The sequence below is a fragment of the Salvia splendens genome, chromosome 14, assembly GCF_004379255.2.
Source record: "Salvia splendens isolate huo1 chromosome 14, SspV2, whole genome shotgun sequence".
Classification (NCBI taxonomy): Eukaryota; Viridiplantae; Streptophyta; class Magnoliopsida; order Lamiales; family Lamiaceae; genus Salvia; species Salvia splendens.
Genome location: NC_056045.1, coordinates 30,935,099 through 30,959,910, shown reverse-complemented (window position 1 = coordinate 30,959,910; position 24,812 = coordinate 30,935,099). Strand labels below are relative to the sequence as shown.

Genomic DNA, 24,812 nt, shown 5'->3' with positions numbered 1-24,812 from the left:
AGGATTGATCGTTTGTTGGTATGCTTTCGATTTAGAACTGTTCAGGGGATAAATTGATAGTGGATTAGGTAAGTGATTATAGTAGACGACATTTATTCCCGCGCATCCGCAGGAATTAAATGTCGTTGAAAGTTGGTTCATGGAACAAGTGTTCAGCTGACTGTGAACTATACGTCGTAGACATGTTCAGTGCACGCGATTAGGTTGATAATTATAATCCCGTCGTATGTTTCGTTGTAAATGGTGTAAAACAACGCAAGCTTAGTGAGCAACCTGGAGTGACTTGTCTTTCTCGTATTAAAAATCTCGTTTCAGTAGTTTAAGTTAGTTAACCATCTCAAAATCAAAACAAAATATTTTTATGCTTTGTGTAGTCTTATTAAGCGTAAGCAATCTCGCCTCCCTGTGGATCGACACTTGAAATACTACTACGATACTGTATTCTTGCAGTAGTGTAGTATTATTAGAGTTAAAATAATTAAACTTGATAATCTTTATGCTTTGATTAAGAACTCTAAAATATCACATCAAGTTTTGGCGCCGTTGCCGGGGAGGCAATAGCTTGTTTATGCTTAATTGTTTTAGTTTTTATTTTATTTTGTTTGATTTTTCTTTTTGAGTTTTATAGGTACTTTGTTCGTGTTCTACGGTGTGATAGCCATCTACCACGTCCGGACTTGAAGACGAATGAGTGTTTTTTTTTTTTAGGTAATTTTTAGCTAACTCTTAGTTTAGTTTTTAGGTAGTTTAGTTTTTCACTTAAGCACACACTTTTTATAGTACTTACCCCGAAGTTGTCGAGAGGTCTCGCTTTCGGTAATTAGGAAATATATTGTGCTTGTGCTTGGTGTATTTTCTGTTGTGTAGATAAAATAAAAAAAAAAAAAAAGAAAGTCGTGAATGCACACGAGATCTCAGGGTACACCGCCTTTCGGATTACTCTGTTATCAAAGAAGGAAAGGGTCAGGAAGTTCAGCCGGGTTTGAAATTCAACAGGATTCGCCGAGTCCAATCAGAGATAACCCATTGTTTGAGAATAGTGACAGTGATCTGGAAGCTGAGTCGATGGCCGACAATAATAACAACAACGCTGTCCCACCACCCGTTGTGAGGTTTGGCGACACTCTTAGATCGGGAATTGAGTACCCCGGAGAGTTTGCTTATGCGAACAACAACATCAACATTCCACCTCACTACATTAGTTTGGTGAATGGGGGGAATCTTTTCCATGGACGGGATGATGAAGACCCGATGAGCCACCTCAATGCCTTCTACGAGTTGACGAACTCTCACAGACCCCCGAATGTGGAACACAATCTGATCAAGAGGGTCTTATTCCCATTCTCTCTGAGGGAGAAAGCAAGAGCTTGGTATGACTCTATACCGGGCTACAACATTGAAACATTCCAAGAGTTGAAGACGTTGTTCCTCTTAGAATATAATTCCCCGATGAAGATCGAGAAATTGAGAGAAGAGATCACTTCTTTCCAACAAAAGTATGATGAGTCCTTTGCAGAAGCTTGGAAGAGATTCACAGACTTGATAAGGAAATGCCCGAGCCATGGTCTAGCTCCGGGGCATGACCTTTTGAAATTCTACAAGGGACTCAACAATGAAGGCACGGGACTAGTTACTGCAGGCTCTAATGGAAACCTGGATGACTTAACGCATGAGGAGGTGAGAGCCTTATTCCAAAGGTTGGCTAACAATCAACGGAACTGGCACAACCCAAGGAGAGCAGCGGAGAAAGGAGGAGACACATTCGGTGCTACAAAGGATGCAGAGAGAGTATCTGCAATTGAAGCTCAATTGGCAGATATAAGCACCCAGATGTCGTCGATGACAAAGGCAGTGAAATCGCTGCAACTGACTCCTCAACCCCAAGCAGTGGCAGTGATGAGATGTGGATTGTGTCAAGGAGGGCATCATACTGATCAATGCTCTAGTCTTCAAGGACCACCAATCGAGGATGTGAACTACATTGGCAACAATGGCCAAGGGTTTAACCAAGGCAACCAATACAGCAATCAGCAGAATTGGAGGCCTCAGCAATCGAACTGGAATCAAAGTGGTCCTAGCAACAACTCGGGGAACCAATGGAGGACAAACACTCAACCCCCGGGTTATGAGAAGAAGCCATCGGTAGAAGATCAATTGGGACAGATACTCTCCTTCATGACCAAGAGTCAAAAGGAGAATGAGAGCTTCAAAGAAAGGACGGTAGAGAAGTTTGGTCAGATGGAGGCTACGTTGAGGAATCTCGAGACTCAAATTGGGCAGATTGCTACAGCATCTCACACAAGAATTCCTAATGCTATCCCGAGTGATACGGTGCCCAATCCTAAAGGTTTTGAACAGTGCAAGGCAGTTAAGTTAAGAAGTGGAAAGGATCTTGAGTCTCCAATCATGCTAGATGCACAAAATGGCTCGAACATCTTGCACGCAGGGGCGGACAAGTTGTTTGGCTCACAAACCTCGCACGCAGGGGCGGACGAGGGGATTGAGTGGGCTACTACCGAAGCTAGGGAAGGTCAACAAGAAAAAGAAGAGTCAACCATGAGTGATATCCACAAGAAGAATCCACTAAGTCCGGCAATGGACCCGAAGTGTCCATTTAATTTTCCAGATTTTATCCCGCCACCACCTTTCCCAGTCGAGAATAAGAAGAAGGGTAGGAAAATAATTCAAGAGAAAGGACTCGATTGTATGATGAACATTATCAGGAAAGTTAATGTAGATGTGTCCCTGGTGGATTTGTTCCTACACTTTCCTAAATTCTCCAAGTTTTTTAAGGATCTTATTGCGAAAAAGGAGAAGATACAAGACGATGGTGTGGTGATATTGAGCGCATTTTGCTCACAATTTGTGAAGGGAAAGATGCCGGCAAAGAGAAGAGACCCTGGAAGCTGTGTGATCCCATGTGAGATGGGAGATAAGGAGTTCCCAAAGTGCCTACTTGATCAAGGCTCGGGAATATCATTGATGGCTCTGAAAACCGCACGGTCAATCGGTCTAGAAGCGAGGATTGAACCAATCGACATTGACCTACAATTGGCGGATCATTCAATTGTGAAACCAAAAGGTATCATCGAGGATGTCTTGGTGAAGGTTGATAGATTTGTACTCCCGGTTGACTTCATTGTCCTAGAGATGGAAGAGGACAAGGATATGCCTATCCTATTTGGTAGGCCATTTTTAGCAACCGGTGATGTTGTGATAGAGACCAAGACAAATACGGTCATGTTTCGAGTAGATGGAGAGAATGTGGTGATCAAGCAAGAGAAGGCGGGGAAGCGCCTATTGGAGCCTGGATAGAGGTAGACAAGGATGAGGAAGGTCGAGCCAACGACTATAAACAAAGGCGCTGATTGGGAGGCAACCCAAGTTTTTTTTTTGTTTTTATTTTTGATTTCATATGTTGGAGGTTTTGTTTGCTCAATTCTTTCCTCCAACATTTATTTTGAATTGAGTGTTTCTTTTTGTAGTTTTTTTTTTTTTTTGTAGGAGCAACTGGGAGTTAGGATTGGAGCTTAGGAGGAAGCACACCTGCAAAGGATTTTTACACCCACCCTCCCACCCGAATGCACTATGGACGTCATGCCAAGTTTGGGGGAGTTTCCTTTCCCTTTACTTTATTTGTCTTCTTTGCATGCATTGAGGACAATGATGCATTCAAGTTTGGGGGGTTATGAATGATTTGTGATGTATGTTTTTTGGGTGTTTTGCGTGATAAAGATGTTTTGAATCTATGTAGTTGACGGGTGCATGCTTTATCTTCGGCTTTCTGGTTGGGAATTCGTGCTTGATTTTACTTCATCTTTGAAGCTTAGGATGAATGGAATGGGTGCATGAATTTATTTGAAAGAGCATGTTGTGATTACATCCGATTTCTTAAGTTGAGGAGAGTATGAAAATCGCATGACTTGTGGAAATTATTTTGGATTGATTTGCTTTATCGAGTGAAGTGCTTGCGTTCGTTTGTGTTAACGATATGGGAGGACAAGGCACTAGGATGAACTCCATGGCCAAATGATCACATGCCTAGTCCATCAAATGATCCCCTAGAAGCCACCTTGAGCTTAATTTCTTATTCTTTGTGTAAACACTTAGCCACTGAAATAAGCCTAATTTTAGCCTCATCGAAAGACCTTGCTACTATTTGGGTGCTAAATACTAGTTTGAGCTTGGTGGTTGAATGTTGAGTGTTGGGTGGTGTATTGCAAAAGTGTAGACATTTCTAGACTTGATAGAAGGTGAAAAGAATGAAGTTCTAAGAGAAAAAAAAAACAAGAAAAAGAAAAAGACGACCTCCAAATTCACAAAAGTCGAGGTCTTTACAAAAAAAAAAAAAAAAAAAAAAAGAAATAAGTTGATGAAATAAAGATAGAGCTTCTATGTTTGTTTGTGTAATCTCGTCTGGAATAGATCTCAAGTTTGGGGGAGTGTGGGTTTGGTTGTAATTTTTCGTTGGTTAATCTTTGGAAGGAAGTTGTAGGAGGGAAGAATTTGGCACTCAAATGTGTAGCCTTTGAGCTCACTATCCATATTTATCCTACCTCATCCCTAGCCCCATTACAACCTTGAATTAAGACCTTGGACCTTATTGTTGATGCTTGTGGATGCTTTGTAAATAACTTGGTAGAGTTAATGAAGTTTGATTTGAAATCCGCGAGTCTATGTGGTAAGTAATGCTTGACGAGTCAATGATGACGGTTTGAGTTGTATGATCACATGCTTGGACTTATTTTGAAAAGCACCTTGACTTGAAGTTCTAAGTTGATAAGTGATGGTTCATGAGAGTGGGAGATCTTGATTGAAATTGTTGGGGGTTTAGACTTTGTCATTCATGTCTCTACGTGATTCATTCTTTTGAAAACTCTTGGAAAAAACTTTTGTGAGTTGAGCTTCAAAGTGTTGTGTTTTATATGATCTTGCCCGAGGACGAGCAAGTAAATAAGTTTGGGGGTATTTGATGTGAATCAAATTTACATTTTTATTCCCATAACTTTACATGATTTTTATAGTTTGATGCTTGCAAAAGTGTGTTTTATGGTGTAGGAAAATAAATGAATGATGAAAAGAAACAAGGAATGAATCTCGGATGGTGAAAAAGTTGTGCAAAATTTTCAAGTTGACAGACCGGGCAGAAAGTGCTCAAAATGAGGCACCCGGCCGGGTGTATTTTATGCCTAATAATTCCACCCGGCCGGGTATGCTGTTCAAACTACGAAAATTCCAGCAACTCCTAAAAAATGGCCACCCGGCCGGGTGAATTTTATGCTTAATAATTATACCCGGCCGGGTGAGGCGTTTTCAACTGCATTTTAGCAGTTCTCGACAGTTTTGAAGAGAGAAAAAGAGGGACGGATGGGATGGGTAGCAGGAGGTAGAAAAGAAAGAAAAAGGTGAAAGAAAAGGGGGGCTGTCAGGGAGAGAGAGGGAGGTGACGTGAGGAGCATTAATTATTTCAACAAAAATTGTGGGAAGAGAGTTGACTTAGGAGGCGAATTTCAGAGAAGTTTCGACCGTCATTGCGACGCTCCGTTTCCGAATCTCAATTCCACTCAACGAGAGCATGCTTCCTACGGTTTTTGTTGCATATTTCACCATGTGTATAGGCTAAACTCCCTTTGTTGCTCCGAGTTGTAATCTAGGCTTGTGTATTTGTTTTAACACCTTGAATCGTATGTTTGATACCAACAATGTGTTTGATAATTAAAATGCTACGTTTTTGGCTAATGATGTAGTGTTGTTAAATCTTAACTATTGTCTCTTTAACATAGCTTAGGATTGATCGTTTATTGGTATGCTTTCGATTTAGAACTGTTCAGGGGATAAATTGATAGTGGATTAGGTAAGTGATTATAGTAGACGACATTTATTCCCGCGCATCCGCAGGAATTAAATGTCGTTGAAAGTTGGTTCATGGAACAAGTGTTCAGCTGACTGTGAACTATACGTCGTAGACATGTTCAGTGCACGCGATTAGGTTGATAATTATAATCCCGTCGTATGTTTCGTTGTAAATGGTGTAAAACAACGCAAGCTTAGTGAGCAACCTGGAGTGACTTGTCTTTCTCGTATTAAAAATCTCGTTTCAGTAGTTTAAGTTAGTTAACCATCTCAAAATCAAAACAAAATATTTTTATGCTTTGTGTAGTCTTATTAAGCGTAAGCAATCTCGCCTCCCTGTGGATCGACACTTGAAATACTACTACGATACTGTATTCTTGCAGTAGTGTAGTATTATTAGAGTTAAAATAATTAAACTTGATAATCTTTATGCTTTGATTAAGAACTCTAAAATATCACATCAGTAACCAACCACAAACCTTAACACTCTCCTTGACCAAAAGGTTAGACTCACACATAAGACTCCAACCTACCGAACACGAAGTTTAGTTGCTCATACACGAAATCCCTAACATTTACTTAGACTCTCACTTCTTCGAATCTCAAGCCACATATAGGGTTGAGTCCTTTATCCGTATTCACAATCAGCTTATACAACCCAAAGGATTGTTATTGTAAAGATTACTTTCTCACGGTCACACATAATATTTTTCAGATAGAGAATGGAAGAACGAGAGAGGAAGACGAAGGAACATTCTGGATGACTCGGAGAAGATAAAAAAATTCAAAATGAATATGTATCTCATATGAGCCAATCGGGTTGGGAGACCGGGTTTCGAGGGCGGGTCATCCCCAATGGGTCAGCTGGGCAGGATGGGGCTATTGGGCTTTTAGATCCGGCCAGCATCAAGGTAATGGGCCCATTAGTTCTCACATTGAATATATAATTGTGGACACTTTATATTATTGAATTAAATGTTAATATGATCTTACAGTTTGCAAGAAGTTGAGCTGTTTGATATTACTATCGAAATACTCTCTCATCGTTTCATTTTAATCAGCCAATCATACTTTGGACATCTTATTTATAGCTTATTTTATCTATTTTCTATTTCAGCTTATCCCAAACTACTTACACTATTTTATCATTTTAGTAAGAATTGATGTATTCAATTAATATATTAGAATTAATTAAATATTTCCTTATTAATTGATTCCTCATTACACTTAAAAGACTAATTTAATTACACTAACAAATCAATCGACCTAATTTAAAATGAAAATTGTACTGTATGACTTGCTTTATCTCTATTCATTAATTTATTAATCATTTGTTTCTTAACAATAATGTTGGACAATATAGCCTATTAAAATAGGACGGAGGATAAATAATTATACCCACATCTAAAAAAATTATAAGTCGCTTACTTTTTCTCTATTAAAAGGGGGATAATTTAAACATTAAACTCAAAAAGGGAATTATATTTGATTATATTTTTAAATATATATCTTATTATTAAAGGCTGATTAGGTTTGTCCAGCTGCAAGTTTAAATAATAAGATCGCTGGTCTTAAATAAATTTGATTAATTATATAATAAGCAATAACTTATAATACTAGATAATGTATTAATTATTAGTAAAACAATGATGCTTAAGTAATCCACACAAAAAACAGCTGCAGTTCCAATCACACTATTGTCCCAATATCACCTGTGAAATAAATAAAACAAGCTAGTAATATTATTCACACTTTCATTTTGCTGACTTTATTCAAAAAGTATTAATGAATCCGCTCTTTTTCTTCACGATGATAGAAATATGAGAAAAAATTCACTAGTCAAGACAGACCAAGGTGTCATTATGACATGGTATGTCGACCCAATAATTATTTGAGCCAAAATATGGTAACACCTTGTGAACTTCCTATATAAGCAAAATATGCATCCATGTATGTTCACATAATTTCGTGATTAGTCTTCTGAACAAATTCATTGAAATTATTTTAGTTAACTTAATTTTGTTAATCTTTGAGATATTAATCATGATGTAAATTATTTTAGTTAAGACTTAATTTTCATATGATATTACTGTAATTAACTTAATTTTTTAATTTTCATATGATATACACTTTAGTTACTTTTAATTAGCTTAATATTATTAATTTTCACATGATATTAATTATGATGAATTTTTTTGCGCATATATAAAGTATATATGGTTTAGTTTAGTTTTTTTTTGCCATTGCACATCATTAACCATATGAATGATTAGAACATTATCAAAAAAATTAATATTATTACATCAAATATATTTATATGGTATGAAAAAACTCCAAAAACAAAATACAATAGATCTACTCATGTAAAAATAGAAATTACATTCAAAATTGAAAATAATTAAATTAAATACTAATCGTGATCACATTAACCCTTTCAAAATCAGTATTTAAATATCTGTTTACATCATAAATGAATAAATATCCAAACTTAAAATTATGATAAAAGTCTTTCAAAAATATTTTCTTAATATATACGTTATATATTTCTGTGCATAGAATTTTTCCAAATAAAGTTAATGTCCTATTAGGTGAGATTAGTTTAGGTATTAATCTATTTTCATTTGTCAAATAATTACTGGATAGACATACCATGTCATAATGACACCGTGGTGATACCATGTCATAATGACACCGTGGTGTGTCTTGACTAGTGAATTTTTTTCTCTAGAAATATTCTTCTTTTTCTACTGGATCTAATCTATAAACACAACCGACTTACAATAGTCAATAAATTAAAAATTATAGTCATTTTTTAGATGGCCAGGTAAGAATTAATCATACTTTTGAATTTTGATACTAACATGACCATATCTATAAATTTTATGGATACTAACATGACCAATTGGCCATATCTACAAATTTTGTTCCGTTATTAAATCTTGACTTTATTCTGTATTCCGATATAGAATATTCGTGTTAATAATCGAAAATGTCAAACACAAACGTCGTCATTCGAACTGAACACCCTATAGATATTTATGTTACTACAAGCCAACTATGTACTTAAAAACATCGAGTTTAATTTAAATTCGTAAGTAAAATCAGTCTAATCTATCTTCGAGTGGAAGGATTTAAGATCTCAAATCTCAATCACTAGAATCACAAATATTCAGCACGGGAAATGACGAGTATACCCTCACCACTTTGCCAACTAAGATTTCCAGCTAGCAACACCATTTATCCCTCTGCATGTCTAATTCCAGCACTGATTTTTTTCTTTTTTGGAATATATAATATCATAATTACATTTCTTTTGAACCCTCAGTCAACAGTCAAACAGAAATTTTGTAATTTCCAAAAAAGCCCTTGGCTGGCATACAGCTGGCCACGTTACATTTTCGAGGAGACAAAGCATGGATGGAGCATATTGTTCTCACGTGCCCATTTCCATAAAACATATACTCCTACTATCATTTTAAAAATAATACTCCCTCCGTCCCGCACTACTCGCACGTTTCATTTTCGGCACGGAGATTAAGAAATGAGTGTATAGCAAAGTCAAATATTACGGCTGTAGGTGAAATTTTTTACTAAAAATTGAAATAGTGCAAATAACTTGGGACGCCCAGAAAGGAAATAAGTGCAAGTAGTCCGGGACGGAGGGAGTAATAGTGATAATTTTTAATTAAATATTTTTTTTTTACAGAAGATTGATTTTCATTAGCATGAGACCGTGCTATTATTCTGTTTAACACATTCTATAATTATGGATTAGTATATTTGTGTGAGAGTCAAGTTGACCCGACGATATAGTGAATAAATGCAATCACTTCTTAATCGAAAATTATTGATTGAAAGGCCAATTTGAATGGTTTGGCCCATCTTAAAGATTATATTAGTTCATGGGCTGCCCTACTTGTTTCGGGCCATAGCCCAACATTATCACATCCACATCCCCTTAATTAAATATTAATAAAAATAAATCAAAACATAATTATACATTTATTTTTCCATTTCCTAACATTAATTCATTTCAATTAAATACATCATTTCGCAATATATTACCGTTCACACATTAGTTTATTTACACTTTTGTTTTATACACTCGTAACACTACCATTTTCTTTACTCATAATATATTTAAACTAATTCAAGATTAATTTTTTCTCAATCAATTTTATTTACCCTTGTATAGTTGTATTACAATTTTTTGCTTATCTTTGGGACGTCAATAAAGATAATACGGAGTATTTTTTAAAATAAGGTACTACAAAAAAATGGGCAAAATCAGTGATAGTAAATTGGGTTACACGTGGAGCAATAATACGCGTACCTCACAGCCAATAGGAGACAGCTAAAGTGTGCCGTACCATGAGACGACATCGTATCGTACACAAACACAACAACGTGAACGCCTTACAAAGCTCCATTCCATCATAGATTCTCCACCGGCATCAATTTGATTAATTCTAATTATAAATTCCCAAATTTTTAAATATTCTTTCTACTATTTCCTAATGTATTTTCCACATTTTTTATTTCCGGATGTGTCATTTATTGACTCACGATCCCTATATCCGAAATAAAATTTAAGAGACCTGTTTATAATAAGTTAAACGCAATGTCATAAGTCGAATGTTTGAATCACTACAAATAGTGGAGAACCATCTTCTTTTACTTATGTTTTTTTTCTTCTAATTGTTCAATGAATATTGGATTTAATTTGAATTTCTTGTATTGACTATAAAGAGGGTGATTTCATTTCCATTAATAGTCAAGATAATACCGTGATGGGATTAGAGGATTAGAAGGAATCCATGTAATATTTGACCAATTTTTACATATATAGTTTTTGAAGAATCATGCTGAGTTGTTATTCAATAGTATTATTGGATTCCTAGTCAATTAGTCAAGGTAGAAAATGAATAATACTTCGTATATATGAAGAATAATATTATTAAAGATAAGATAATTAAGCCATATGAAAATAAGAGTGCAGTGCACATACGATGTTGCATTGCATATGTGCTCCCCTCGTTCAACTACTTACACAAAATAAACAATCAAATAAATAAACAGTACTTTTTGGATGGACTGATGAAAAAAATAAAATACTCTACTTAACAATCTGCAGAAATCGATAACATAATTTTGAAGGCATAATTTAATTAAGTCTAAATAACTTAGGCATGTTCATTTTCATAGGCTCCTATATATAGAAAAAGGGTTATTCAACTTAACCCTAATTGGCCTTAATTAGGGTCTAACTCTAAGACTAGCCCCGGTGTAGTCATACTTTATTTCTCATTTATCTTAATTAATTAATTGATTACCTTTGATACTATTTACAATATAATTTATTTAATTATTGAGAGTGTATATGATCTTGTACCAACATATTACATATGTACAGGTAATTAGTAGTTGAATGCAATATTCACTATATACACATATTATATTTAGTAAACGAATTCAACATTCATCAAGTAAGATGCTAGTCATATCTATGACAAACGAGTTCAAAATGCCTATGAATACTACCAACGAAATGACATCGTCCTATTAGGCTATTAGACACCTCGTATCCATTCTATATAAAGCTTTATCAACATAAATAATAAATTAAAAAATGCATTTGTCAAATACTCTATATTCGCTTTACGTAAAGTTTTCTCGAAGTAAAAAAAATGAATAGTTACTACAATAGTTGTAGTATTCCGTAAATCTCAATCACAAAAAATAATCTTTTAATGCACGAGAAAGAGAGGAAGAGAGCCCACACAATTAATTAGCAATTATGTACGATGTTAGGTTTGCGTTTTCAATTTCTAGTAAACGAATCTTACATCCGGTCACTATTCAGACAAACATCAATACCAACCAAAAAACATCGTCCGGTCGTACACCCTAAATTCTTCACAAAGCTTCATCAAGATAATTTATAGTACTACTATAAAATATAATTACTACAATCACCATAATTAATTAATAATATCACAATTACAAAATCAATAAAAAAAATAGTAGTAGTAATATTTTCAATATTGTTAAACCATGAGAGAGAGAGAGAGCATTATAGTGTTCATGTTGGCCTCAACCCAAAATCCATCTGTCAGCCCCTCTGTCACTCCCCTTTATTATATTCTCATGTATCCCTACATCCCTCTCCACATTACTTATATACTTCTATTTCTCCTCCTCTTCACCACCACCACCTCCTCCGCCGCCGCCGCAGCAGCAATTTAATCAATCCACCAATGACAATGATGACCGCCGCCGCTCCTCACTCCTCCGCCGATACCTCCCTCACCAAAGTCTTCGTCGGCGGCCTGGCCTGGGAAACCCCCAAGGAAGCCATGAAAGACCACTTCGAGAAATACGGCGACATTCTAGAAGCCGTCATCATCTCCGACAAGCTCACCGGCCGATCCAAGGGCTACGGCTTCGTAAGCGCCGCCGCCTCATCCATCCATCAATTTCACCGATCGCCTCGAATTCCGATCGGAATCGTAATTTCTGATTTTATCTAATTTTTCCTAATTTCTAGGTCACGTTCAAGGACGCCGATGCGGCGAAGAAAGCGTGCGAGGACGCCACTCCGATCATCAACGGCCGCCGCGCCAACTGCAACCTCGCCGTCCTCGGCGCGCGCCGCCCTAGGTCCTCCTCCACTGCCGTCGCCGCCGCCGCCAATCCGCCTCCTCAGCAAGGTAACTTAACTCTTTACCTTTTTTTAGACGTCGATTCCGAATTTTATTAATTTCGATTTTTGATTTTGTGAATTTCGATTTATTGTTATACATAGGTGTGAATGTTGGGCCGAGAGCAGCAGCATCAACTCCACCGCCGCCACCTCCGCCGCAGCAGAATCATGTGCAGTGGTATTATCCGGCGGCGACGCCAGCCACGGCGGCGCCTTTCCACCACCACCACCACCATCAAGCTGTTCCTATCTATGGATACTCACCAACCTATATTTCACCAGCTGACATGAACTATAATCATGTACGTATTTTTTTATTAAAAAATAATTATTTTTGAATATTTAGATATACTTATTTTGCTATTTATATAATAATATGTTTAGATCGAGACGAGTCGTTAAAATTTCAGTTGCATAGTGCTTTTTTACATATCATGCTTTTTTGGAAATTCGTTCATCATATTTAAACATAAAATATTTAGTACTATTTCTTGTGTTTTGAGAGGAAAAAGATCTTTATTCGTACTTAAACATCTGTAAAATAGGTTAAGTAAATCTCGACTATTAATTTGAGAAATATATTAACTTGATTTTGATTTTATTGTTTTTGTTAGGAAATAATAATAAGATCTGTGTCATATGTACTCAATAAGTTGACAGGCTTTTTGCAATGTATTTTTACAGTAATAATAGTAAGCATGGGCTTTTGTAATTACCTTTTTTAATTAAAAATGTATATTTTCTATGGATAGTAAATGCATATGAAACACAGTTTGGGAAAGAAAAAAATATAGATCTACTCTTTAAAATAGAAAATTTTGTGCAAACATTTGTATATTTATTTTGATCAATTATCATGTTTAATGTGCGTATATATCTCTGTTATAAGCAATCTATATTTACTTAAATTACGTATTTGGGAAGCAATAAAATCATACTAATAGTTAGATATATTTACATTATCATTAATATCTTTATACTTAAAATACATTTATTGTTGAAAAAATACTATTGTAAATTGTAATAAACCATTTTCCTTTATTTATCATTTTTATGATTTGAAAATAATATTAATAATATTTTGTTTATATTTTTATTCAGCAGAAGGTGGGATTTACTGGTGGGTCCTACATGAATGGGCATTTCGGTCAAGTACACCCAGGGCAGGCTATGGTGGGTGCAGGTGCACTGATGCCGGTGTACCCTTACTACCATTTCCACCAATCACAGACAATGGGCCTCCCTACCCATTTATACTGTCCAACTGCAGCAGGCCCAATTCCAACTGTCCCAGCTCTCATTTCTAAGCCCACATCTATTGCTCCTCCTAATGCAGGTATATATTTCTTGATTTTGGCCCATTTAAATTATTACTGTTAGTTCGTGACTTTAGAAGCAGTTACCCCTTAATTATATTGACCCCTAATTTATCTAGTGATAAAGCAAAAAAAAAAAAGAAAAGTTCTTTACTAATTTTATTTATCATATAGCCAATTAAATATAGTACTATATGAACTTAGATTAGGGTGGGTTGCATGAAAATAATTTGATTAACAGCATGCTTGTTACCTTTATATAGTTGGTTGATAAAATAAAGAAGGAATCAGATCAGAGGAAAGAATCTTTGAATCACATGTTTCAAAGTGTTACCATGTGAGATAACTTATGGAATCATTAGATGAAATAGTAATTTATATGCAACTTTTCTTTGAATATTGCTGATTTACAATTTGTGATTATATTATTGCTTTTGGATTATACAGTTGTGAAATGATATTATATGTCACAGTTTGCCTGGCTGTGGAATAAATAGGTGCAACAATTGGCCAAAAAATCTGAAGAAGTGGCAGATAGAGATGAAGAAAAATAAAATGACAAAATATGGGAGAGTGTTGGCTGCTCAGAACAAAATTTATTATATCATCTGCAGTGGCTCAGCTTTTCCAATTTTATTTTTATTTTTATTTTTTGTTTTGTAATTTTAGGAATCTAATTCATTCATTATTGTTACTATTCTTATTATTACTATTATCTGTTTTTCTAACCTGCATGATGCAATCTCAACTAGAGAAAAACAATGTAACCTCTGTGAACATGCAATGATTCTTTCCATGTTTTATGAGATGAATGTTCACATGTATTAATTGAGCTTAAACATGCTTAATAGTACATAGTTTGGGGGCTAATTAAGGGATCTGATTCATAAAGATGTCTACTTCTTACTATGAGATGTTATTTGAATCCATATTGTTAGGACATTAAGCACAAATACAAAAAGCAAGAAAAACACCAAAGCTAGAATCGGTTACACAATCACTCTATACGAGATGACGTCTAAGAGGATCACAAAGCTAGGATCTCTTCCGTAGAGAATCTCTTATGAATATATTGTGAATTCTTCAATTATAATGAAACTATTCAACAGCATTAGAAACCCTAATAAACATAGTTTATTTGACTACTACTACAATTTATCCAACATTAAATTCAGACTCCATGAATCAATAATGCAATATTTTCATATATGCAATATTTATGTTGATATGTCATACAATGATAGTATAAGATTTCATATGATAGTGTGAGGTCTCGTCGTGATAGTGAAGTATGAAATAATGACAAATCAAATAAAAAGGATAAAGACAACACATAACTTTACCGTAATATTTCCATCATTTATTATGTATACACTAAAAGAGTGAAGAAATTTCAACAGTTTCAATCACAATATATAGAAGGTTTCAACTTAAAAAAAATCATGATATGCTTTACTTTTTTTTTTGGAAGAGGAAGATGTGCAAAAATCTATAAGCTCTTTATATACATATGTATTTTCTAGAAAACCCATGTATCGATTTATAAATTATTGTTTTAATTCAAATTCATATAAATATATTATCAGTCACGAGTCTCTTAAATCAACAAATAACGCCACATCACATTTAGTAATGAAAGGGAAGTATGAAATGCAAAGGGATGCATGCAACAGAAATAAAATAAATAAATAAATAAATACGATATAATTAATGTTTTATTAATCTGATTACGCACCACATGATCATGTGAGTCCTAGTCATGATGACAATAACTGAAATTTTATGTCATAGAATTTCACACGACTGAATTTTATGTCATAAAAATTCACATGAATTAGTAATGATTAATCGGCAACAAATTCTCAAGGATCACTTATTAATCCTTGTACTAAAGCACGACGATGTTGGTACTTTTATATCATTAAAGATCTCTAAATATCACATTAATTAATAAAATAAGTACAATATTAAATAACGAAACCAACTCACTAGTGGTACAACTAAGACGTGAACAGCATGACCTAATCAACACGTTACAAATTCATATTTACACACACACACACACACAATTAATAATTTCCTCTATTTTAATTGGAGCTAAACATTAAAGAAGTAGCGGGCCAGTAAAGGAGTTTAATGGCCCATTTAGCCTTACTTAGAGTGAGTCCAAGACCAATGAAAAGTACAAAAATATTGGTCCAAAACTTTCAAACCTTCATTTTATTTATTTTTAGTTCAACAAATGTAACTTGACATTTGATTCGTGATATATATTGATGCATATATAAGGGAAAAAAATATAGGGATATGGACAAACATTAGAATTGAAATTGGTAAAAGTAATTTTGGTTGATTTTTATATGAAGTCTCAAACAATAAAATGAAAACTGTGAATATAGTCATCCTTAGTGAAAAATAATAATGAGATAAGTGAAGATGAATTTTGTCTAAGATTAAATCAGTCGCATGAATAAGTGAAATGCATGATCGTGGAATGCAATGTAATTTTGGCACTGTAAAAATAGATCGAGATACATTGCTACGGGACGAACTTTAGAAGGAAATGACAAATCAAATAAAAAATAAGAATAAACATAACTTATAATCATGAACAAACATGACAATCGAATGACCTGAAAGTATCAATGTAGTCTTACCAATTAAGTTGCATGTACACAGCATTTAGTTTTTAATCGAGTTGAATTGTTGCTGTTTGTTTTATAAACTAGTATTGTCACATGTGGTATACACGGGTCATATGATTTCCAGTTAATGAATACAAATTTTAAACAATTTAATAGAAAGAATTAATATTATTATTATGTACACTTTACATAAAAAGAAATATATACTTCCTAAGTCTTACTCTAAGTGAAGCATTTTCTATTCGACATGAGATTATATGCATATTTATTTTGTATTTTGTGAGTTGAGTAGATAAAAGAGGGATAACATGGTGATAATGATGTTTTCATTTTAGTAAATTATTAATTAGATTGAGCTCCAACTATTTACATAGAACTCAAACTAAAAAAGTGGAGTACTATTTTATATTTATCTATTTATTATACTTTTTCACTCATATCCATATATTTTATCTAATTATAATAATGAACAATTCATATTTAATTAAATACACACTATAATAATCAGATTTGCTTTTGAGTATACTCCATGTAAATAAGAATATAGTATGATTTGTTAAATAATAATTATACAATTTTAAAAATAAAAATAGATTAAAAAATTCAAATACAAATTATTATTATAAATTATGTACATTACACATTAATATCGCAAATCATTTGCGCAAATTGATAAATTCACAACTTACGTGATAAAATGTGCTAGGTAAAGAAATGAAAGTTGAGATTTATCAATAAATACATTAATGCTAATGGGCTATAGTATATAAGTAAAACAAAATTAAGACAATGATAGAGTCATAAATAATTATATAAACCACATAGGGAGGGAGCAAGTACTCTATCTTACTATTTGCCATCGTCGACTTATACTATTATAGTGTTATTCCCTATCTTCCACAACAAAGTCGTCGGTAGCCACCGCATCAACGCCGAAGACATCGATTTCAAGTTGAGCCACATGATTTCCGACCTACTTTCCCATCGATACCTCGGATAGGGCGGCGCCTACCCTGTCCCCGGCGTGGCATCCAACAAGTTGAGCCACATGATTTCATCAGCTTCCCAAATAAACATAATGAATATTAAAGCTCAAAATATTGGGAGAGAACATATTTCACAGAAAAAAAGGCAAATTAGGAGTAACTAATATAGTAGTATTTATAATGGAGTAGTTCAAGCTTTGTATAGAAGCCAGTATAAAAACAATTTTAAAAAAATACTCATTTCAACTACTTATTTCTCAGGTAAGAAATAAAACAGAGAAGGAATGAAAATCATTGGACCTCACATAAATATGTGTCAGCTACTAAGTGGGAGTAGCGTGATTTATTCTCTCCTTCTCTCATGTTTTTTTGGTAATATCTCCTTTTTTTTTATTTTTATTGGTATTCTCACCGTTTCTTCATAATTGAGATAAAACTTTTTAGCATGGAGTTTAAAAAATGAATGCTGAACGTGTTAAGTAAATAGATAAAAAAAGTAAGAGATGGAATAAAGTAGAAAGTGAATAAAGTAAGAGAGAGTAAAATAAGAAAGAGAAAAAAGTTAGGGAAATAATTCAACTATAAGAGAACTTTCCAAAATGAAAAAATGACTCAACTATGGAGAAACGGCGGGAGTAATACGCAAAAAGAGCAGCGTGCTTTTTCTTGGTAATAGCTAAATTATCTACTTCAGAATTGTTTTTCTTGGTAATATGCAAATTGTACTGCAGCGTGGGCTTTAGAGAGAAAAGTGATAAATAAACATGAAAAAGGAATACACTTTCACCTCCTTATCATTTTCCCTCCAAAAAGAGCACAATACATTTTTCACCAAACTGGTCTCTAAAAAGGGCACAATAGACTTTTTATCCAACTGACCTTTTAGATTATGATAGAAAAAATAAAATATAGTCCACTCTTTTAAAATTGAATAGGAAGTTTTGGGCTTTAGAAAAATACAATACGTTATAAAGCTCGAGCCCAACAATGAAGACAGCCTCTAAATTCTGCAACTTTGCAATTTTGAAGAGAGAGTGAGAAGAAGAAGAAGAGTGTGAAAGCAGAAATGAGTCCGCTAATGGAAGTCGCGAATACAGCTGCAAAAGCTGCTTACAGAAGCCTTCTCAGAGCGGTGAGGAAACACGTTGGGGAAGAAGCCCACAAATCTCATTTCACGGATTTCATCAAACACGAATTCAGAAAAAATGCCAGCTCCCAAAATCCCCAAAATTTGAAGCTCGCGCAGGATTACACCATCTATCTCAACAGCGTGCACCATCAGAAGGTAATTTTCCTTTTCCTTTTCCTTTTGCTCCGTTATTGATACTGTGATCGTGAATTCAATTTGTTGAGTTTCTTTTCTTCTTTTTATTCTGTTTGGGCTGTAAATGTTTGTACGGAAAAGTGCAATTGTTTGATGCGAGGAGTGATTGCTTAAATTAGGCTTTGGTAATGAAGTTGTTCTCGGTGGGGATTAGAGCAATTCTGTGATTAGGTATTCGGAGAAATAATTAGTCTATTGGGGTATAATCTAATCAAATCGAGCTTAATGTTGAAGCTTTTCGAGTTTGATTTCATTATTATCGTCTGGAGCTCGAGCTTAATTTATTGATAATATTGATGATTTACCCTATATTTGAAGCTATGGCTTTCTAAATTCTTACACTATTCGTCACCTCTTTAGAAAATCTAATATACTCATATGCTGAAGTCTATGACTATCTTATAGTAGATTTTACGAGTTAGCTCATGAGTCACGAGCCTGTAATTATCTTCTGTTCATGAGCTAATAAGCCGAGAATTGGCAAACTCGAGCATGACTTGGTTATTTGTTAACGAGCTTGAACAACCTTTTTGAAGCATGGAGCTTCAAATAACTCTATGGCTTATTTTGGCACGATTCATTTGAGTATTACTGCAGAAAATCTAAACTTCAAAGGGTTTTTATGGTTTGCTCGACTTCAGGTTAACTTTCTTGAGTGTTAGCTCATTGGAGTTGGATTTGTTATCTGCCATTGTGTCTTTGTTTGAAAAGTTCGTGTAGACGGTATGTTTTGTCATGTCTTTCCTGGAGTGTATAAGGAGTAGGAAATGGTTTGGTTCTGTTTCTATTTAGCAAATGCACTCATCATTGTTTTATTATTATTAGATGGATTTGGTTTGGCTTTACCTCAATCGAATAGTGAATACTACTACTTAAGACGATTGAGTAACATAGAAGAAGTGCAACTTGTTCTAATACTTGGAACTCTTCATCTAAATATGATGGTCGATTTACAGGAGTTGCTCTTCTCGTACAATATCGCAGTGGATAGATCTGCTGAGATGAAAAAAGTACTGGGAAAATCTGCTTCAAGTGTAGGTCTTCAGCTGCCTGAAGTTTATGAGGCTTGATAGATGGTAAGGATGTCACAGTTGTCTGAATATTTCAAATTGTTAGAATAATCATCCTTCACAATCCCTGTTGAACATAGCCGCAGAGATTGAAATTTTAGCTTTCTGAGCTGCAGGGAACCTATTAGCCTTATTCATAACAGCGTTTAGTTACTTCTTGTCTACACACAAATCCGGTTGGAAAGTGTTTCGTGGAACATATGTTTGCTCTTTTGAGACATTGTGAACTTTTTAAACCACCTTTAGAAATTAAGAATTTTTTTTATACAAATTTGAAAGGAGGGACAGAGATATAGAGATCAACTAACAATATAAATATAGGAGCCTGGAATTTATCTTCAAATTACAAATCAATGATCTCTCCGAGTAGAAATCGGACGTTTTGATTGAAGAAAAAGGCTACTCATCAAACACGAACACTGCGTTATTCTTCTTTACAAAATTATGCGTTGTATGATCAACCACCTGCACATCAACAAACCCCACACTTTTATTCTCCAAATCAATCAAGAACATGCATTAATCTCAACCTAGGACAAGGCAAGCAATACACACACATACAACAACAAACTCCAGCTCAGTTGTTCAATCACTAGATTAAGAGTTCGAGCCACACAAACAAGAGTTTAGGTGCTCACATTGGTGTTGCTGAGCTCCAAGTTATAGAAGTCCATCGTCTTCTCAAGAAACAACGGCCCGGCGTGCCAAGTGCCCCGGTCGAGCTTCAAGAACTTGGGACCCGAGATCTTGAAGACGCGCACGCCATCAACGGCCGGAGGGACGTAAGAGTGCCCGCAGTGTGATTTCACCGCATTCTCCGCTCCGGTTTCGCCTTGATCGACGAGGGACGGTCTCGCGACTCCGAGGTACCAGAAGTGGCCCCCTATGGAGCCGAGGCACTGGGTCACGCTCGCGTGATGCGTGATCGTCGAGAACCTAAGAGGTCTGTCCTCCAGATGCATGATGTAGAACCTGATCAAGAAGAATCCATGCCGTAAAAATTGAATTAGCCCTTTGCTTGTGGATGATGATGGACAACGAACCTATAGTTATGAGAAGAAGAGTAGATCTATTAACTTTTTTATAGTCCATCCGGCCACGACCGATAATCTCGTTTTTCCATTTTAATCCGTATGCGAAAATCAATCACCTTCCACCCATTATAAGTTTCCCACAATACACTACTCCAATACATGTATTTCTTTTTCTTTCTTTATACACTTCAACGAACACTTGCTCTAACCATTTTTCTCAATCTTTTCTGCTTTATAAAAGTTCAAAACTCATGTTATCTACCGCCAAAGTTGCTTCAACTAACAATAATTTAGCCATATTTTTCTCCATCTTTATTGTTTTACCAATTTTACATATATTATCACTAATCAAATGCTCCTAAGTTCAAACACAATCAAATTCCCTTTTACCACATATTCACTCAAATTGAGTAGATAATGTAACCCAAAATTCAAGGTATGTAAAAACACATTTTCATTTATAACATGATTTCCATTCCTTGCCATCAAATTAAAGCATCAAACACTTCTGCAGCCATTTGAATATCACAAATCCCTAAAATTCCAATTAAATTGAATTAGAGAGAGAGAGAGAGAGAGAGAGAGAGAGAGAGAGACCTAGGGATGCCACGGGACAGGTCGAGCTGCGCGTCGAGGGGGCCGAACTCATCGCCGTCCGGCGACGCCTCGATCACCTGACCGAATTCGCGGAAGCTCTCCGGCGTTGCTTCGATTGGTTGCAGCCTAATCTCCGCCGGAGAAGAAGAAGGCGCCTCGCTATCGCCGGTGGCTGTCGCCGCCATCTGCCGACTGTATTTAAGGGGATAAGATCGGCGGCGGGCAGGGGAAATTGGTGGTGGGATGAAGGCGGATTTGGGCGGAGGGAGGAGAGTTGTGGAAATGCCACCTACTTCATACGGCATTTGCCACCACTCATCCGATTAAACTATATGCATTTTCCTTTTCTGTTATTTATTTTTTATTTATGTATATTCATGAAAAAAATATTTGAAATATAAACACCTTTTAATCCCAGTAATCCCAGCATCACACAAAGGAATTTTTATTAAAAGGTGTGAAAATGAAACTATAGTCTTGCAATCAAATTCATTTTCAGCCTAGCCTAGCATGGATTGATTTTTTTGGACCAACAAAGACATAGTCTAATCCATCCATTTTTAGGCCCAAATTTGACAAATATATCAATTTGTAATTGTATAAAGAGTTTATTTGATTTAAGGAAAACATCCATGTTTGCTTCAGCACCTAATAGCAACCCTAGCTAGAAAAAAGAAAAAGAATTCATACATAATTAAAATATGTACAAAAGTTGTTGAAAATACATGACTCATATGTTTATTTGTCTTAGCATCAAAACCAACTTTTAAGTTTTACTTTTAGAAAAATTAAATGTGAATTAGAGGTTCATTTAGCAATCAAGTTTTCTTGCAAAAATGCTGTCATTATTGACACAAGAATCTTATACATGAATAAAGTGAATGAGATTAATAACATGCTCTCAAACTAATTCATGCAATTGTTCAATCAACCTTCAATACATAATAATTTCAAGAAAAACAACTAAGTATTTTGACTTTCCCCAAACTTTTATCTTGATCCAAAGGAAAAAAATTGTCCATGTTCATAGTATATATACAATTATCCATCTCCAAGTATATGTTTGTGTTGTCAATTATCCATGTTAGTTTGGGTAGTATTTTGATACTATTATTTATAGTAGAGAATATTTTATGATACACGTGAATAGTTTGAAAGATATTTTCGATGACTTTTCCTCTTAACAATTTGATCTAATTCACAACAAGGGTGAAAGCATTAGAATTTAATTTGGAAACCATCATTCATTTTTCTATTTCCAACAACCAACCCAATCAAAAACTAGTGGAATTAATTAGCAAGTGAGGTTTTGTGAATATGCATCATTTAGCATCATACATGATATTATATCTAAATTTTATTTTAGATAATTTATATGCATCAATCACTTCAAATAGGTAGTATTATATTTATTACATTAACTATTAACCAAACCACAATAGACTAATTTAAGTGTGAAACAAAATAAAGTCCTATTTATCTATTCATTGTAGAGATTTTATGGTCACCAATCAATTCAAATGGATTATTTGGGCATTATTATGCAGTAAGATTAATTTTCTACGTAAACATAGAATAATTTAAATATGAAGCAAATAAAAGTCTACATATTATCCTTTATATGGTTGAATTAATGAGCTAGTTGTCGATCTAACTTTATTAGACATTACGAACTTAAGCATATATTTATCTCGACAGATCGAAATATAATCATTTAGGTCGTGTCACTTTCATATTGATTAGTTAAACATTTTTTGTTTTATGCTAATCAATATGGAGTAGCATATAATTTGGCCATGCCAATTCATAAAATAAAATGTCACATTTGAATTGAATTGTCGTTTTCACTTGGTTAGGAAATGATGAAACCATGTTTCTCACATTGGCACTATTTCGTTGAATGAGCCGTTCAAAACTTAAAGAAACGTTCAATTTGTTTCAGAGGAAAGTAGCTATCGATCAAATCAATTAATACTATTATTTCTATTTTGATAGTTATAAAATAGTACTCCTATCACTTTTTTTGTGATGAAATAATATACTCCATACTCGTTTCGTCGCAATTATGTAGGTCGCTTCAGATTTTTATTAAGAAAAATAATCAAGAAAAATGATTTTTTCAATGTATATCTATAATTATTTTAAAAATAAATATAACTAATAGAATTAAAATATATGCAAAACTAGTAAATAAATTAAAAAAATATTTTTTCAATAACAAGCCTATAATATGGGATATAAAAAACAAGATCTAGAATAAATATATGCAAGAATGATACTATTAAGCAGCGTTTGTTTGGTACTTCCTCCAACAAATTTTTCACATTCTAAATGATACAAATTTGAATCAGATGGTTGGAGATTATGTGAATGGCGAGTATGATTTTCACTATAAATGAAAAATGACAATATTATATAGAAGAAACGAAGCAATATTTTGACATACGAGCTGATGTGCAGTACTTACTAACGGTGAAAAAAATGCTTCAACAATGTGCGTTACTATTAACAAATACGGGATGTCGACTCTTATGTCACGAAACTATCAAAATCGAGTCATTTCTTTTCTCACGTCAAGGTAGAAAATGTGGAACTTCTATTTACCAAATTCTATAAGAGTTTGCATTATTAAAAGAATAAAAATGATAAAAAAAATACTGATTTTCCATGTTATGAAAATCAAAGAAAATTATAAACATGACAAATATTCGTAATTTAAATACAATTATTATTAAAAAAAATATGTTGGCTTTCACGCCCAACACGAGCACCGGCGAAGCTATAGTTGTTAAATAGTGACCACGCTTTTCCTTTTTTGTCGCTGCACGTGAACAGTCGTGTTTTAAGTCCGATTAGGGCAGCTGGTTATGCCACGTGGGACATTTATATACTGTGATGTTCAAATAATATACTCCACATATAATGTGATAATCCAATATTCAACAATGTAATCATTCTCCAAAATTTAATTGTACTGGGATTTGTTGAATATTTAGAAAAAACTTCAAATAGAAATGAAATCATTCTCCAAAATTTTCTCGTGTACTCGGATTTGTTGAAGTATTTGGAAAAAGTAAAAACTCAAATAGAATTTTGAAGTGACACATAAATTGATACGATAGTATAAAGATATTCACGGTACAATGTTAAGGGCATCCACATTGGAACAGACTCCATAACATGCCCTCTGCCCTTGTACCAATTTATAGTTCTCCGTATCGGTATTTTATTATTTTATAGTTATACCCATTCACTTGTAATGAGGCGGGCTATAGTCCGTCATA

At 34.4% G+C, this 24,812-nt stretch overlaps 4 protein-coding genes and 1 non-coding gene across 8 annotated transcripts; 3 read left to right on the top strand and 2 right to left on the bottom strand.

The window, feature by feature from the left end:
- The first annotated feature begins 1,449 nt into the window (after positions 1–1,449).
- On the top strand, positions 1,450–3,315 carry LOC121764545. The gene has a single exon (XM_042160554.1). It carries the CDS (start codon positions 1,450–1,452, stop codon positions 3,313–3,315), a length of 1,866 nt encoding a protein of 621 aa, XP_042016488.1.
- LOC121766215 lies at positions 1,462–1,568 on the bottom strand. The gene has a single exon (XR_006042944.1). It is a non-coding gene; the product is annotated as a small nucleolar RNA R71 (small nucleolar RNA).
- An 8,752-nt stretch (positions 3,316–12,067) lies between the features above and the next one.
- LOC121764767 (probable RNA-binding protein ARP1) lies at positions 12,068–14,711 on the top strand. Of its 4 annotated transcripts, none has more exons than XM_042160790.1 (5): positions 12,068–12,299; positions 12,401–12,563; positions 12,659–12,858; positions 13,661–13,892; positions 14,370–14,711. In XM_042160790.1, exons 1-5 carry the CDS (start codon positions 12,111–12,113, stop codon positions 14,393–14,395), a joined length of 810 nt encoding a protein of 269 aa, XP_042016724.1. In that variant the 5' UTR covers positions 12,068–12,110; the 3' UTR covers positions 14,396–14,711. The 4 variants fall into 4 exon arrangements, with proteins under 4 accessions (XP_042016724.1, XP_042016727.1, XP_042016723.1 ...); XM_042160793.1 differs by having other exon boundaries at positions 14,346–14,711; XM_042160789.1 differs by having other exon boundaries at positions 13,658–13,892.
- Positions 14,712–18,467: 3,756 nt separating this feature from the next.
- Positions 18,468–20,069, top strand: LOC121765941. The gene is made up of 2 exons (XM_042162239.1): positions 18,468–18,788; positions 19,784–20,069. Exons 1-2 carry the CDS (start codon positions 18,570–18,572, stop codon positions 19,895–19,897), a joined length of 333 nt encoding a protein of 110 aa, XP_042018173.1. The 5' UTR covers positions 18,468–18,569; the 3' UTR covers positions 19,898–20,069.
- Positions 20,070–20,190: 121 nt separating this feature from the next.
- Positions 20,191–21,871, bottom strand: LOC121765940. The gene is made up of 3 exons (XM_042162238.1): positions 21,529–21,871; positions 20,536–20,869; positions 20,191–20,362 (listed from the first exon to the last, which is right to left on the bottom strand). Exons 1-3 carry the CDS (start codon positions 21,831–21,833, stop codon positions 20,297–20,299), a joined length of 705 nt encoding a protein of 234 aa, XP_042018172.1. The 5' UTR covers positions 21,834–21,871; the 3' UTR covers positions 20,191–20,296.
- Positions 21,872–24,812: the final 2,941 nt, after the last annotated feature.

Bases quoted from the DNA above. Each gene is read 5' to 3' on its own strand.
- LOC121765941 (XM_042162239.1), top strand. From the start codon at position 18,570: ATGAGTCCGCTAATGGAAGTCGCGAATACAGCTGCAAAAGCTGCTTAC. The intron at 18,789-19,783 runs GTAATTTTCCTT...GTCGATTTACAG, and splicing joins ACAGCGTGCACCATCAGAAG to GAGTTGCTCTTCTCGTACAA.
- LOC121764767 (XM_042160789.1), top strand. From the start codon at position 12,111: ATGACAATGATGACCGCCGCCGCTCCTCACTCCTCCGCCGATACCTCC. The intron at 12,300-12,400 runs GTAAGCGCCGCC...CCTAATTTCTAG, and splicing joins GATCCAAGGGCTACGGCTTC to GTCACGTTCAAGGACGCCGA. The intron at 13,893-14,369 runs GTATATATTTCT...TGGAATAAATAG, and splicing joins TATTGCTCCTCCTAATGCAG to GTGCAACAATTGGCCAAAAA.
- LOC121764545 (XM_042160554.1), top strand. From the start codon at position 1,450: ATGAAGATCGAGAAATTGAGAGAAGAGATCACTTCTTTCCAACAAAAG.
- LOC121765940 (XM_042162238.1), bottom strand. From the start codon at position 21,833: ATGCCGTATGAAGTAGGTGGCATTTCCACAACTCTCCTCCCTCCGCCC. The intron at 20,870-21,528 runs GTCTCTCTCTCT...CTTCTTGATCAG, and splicing joins CTGTCCCGTGGCATCCCTAG to GTTCTACATCATGCATCTGG. The intron at 20,363-20,535 runs GTGAGCACCTAA...GTTGATGTGCAG, and splicing joins TGGAGCTCAGCAACACCAAT to GTGGTTGATCATACAACGCA.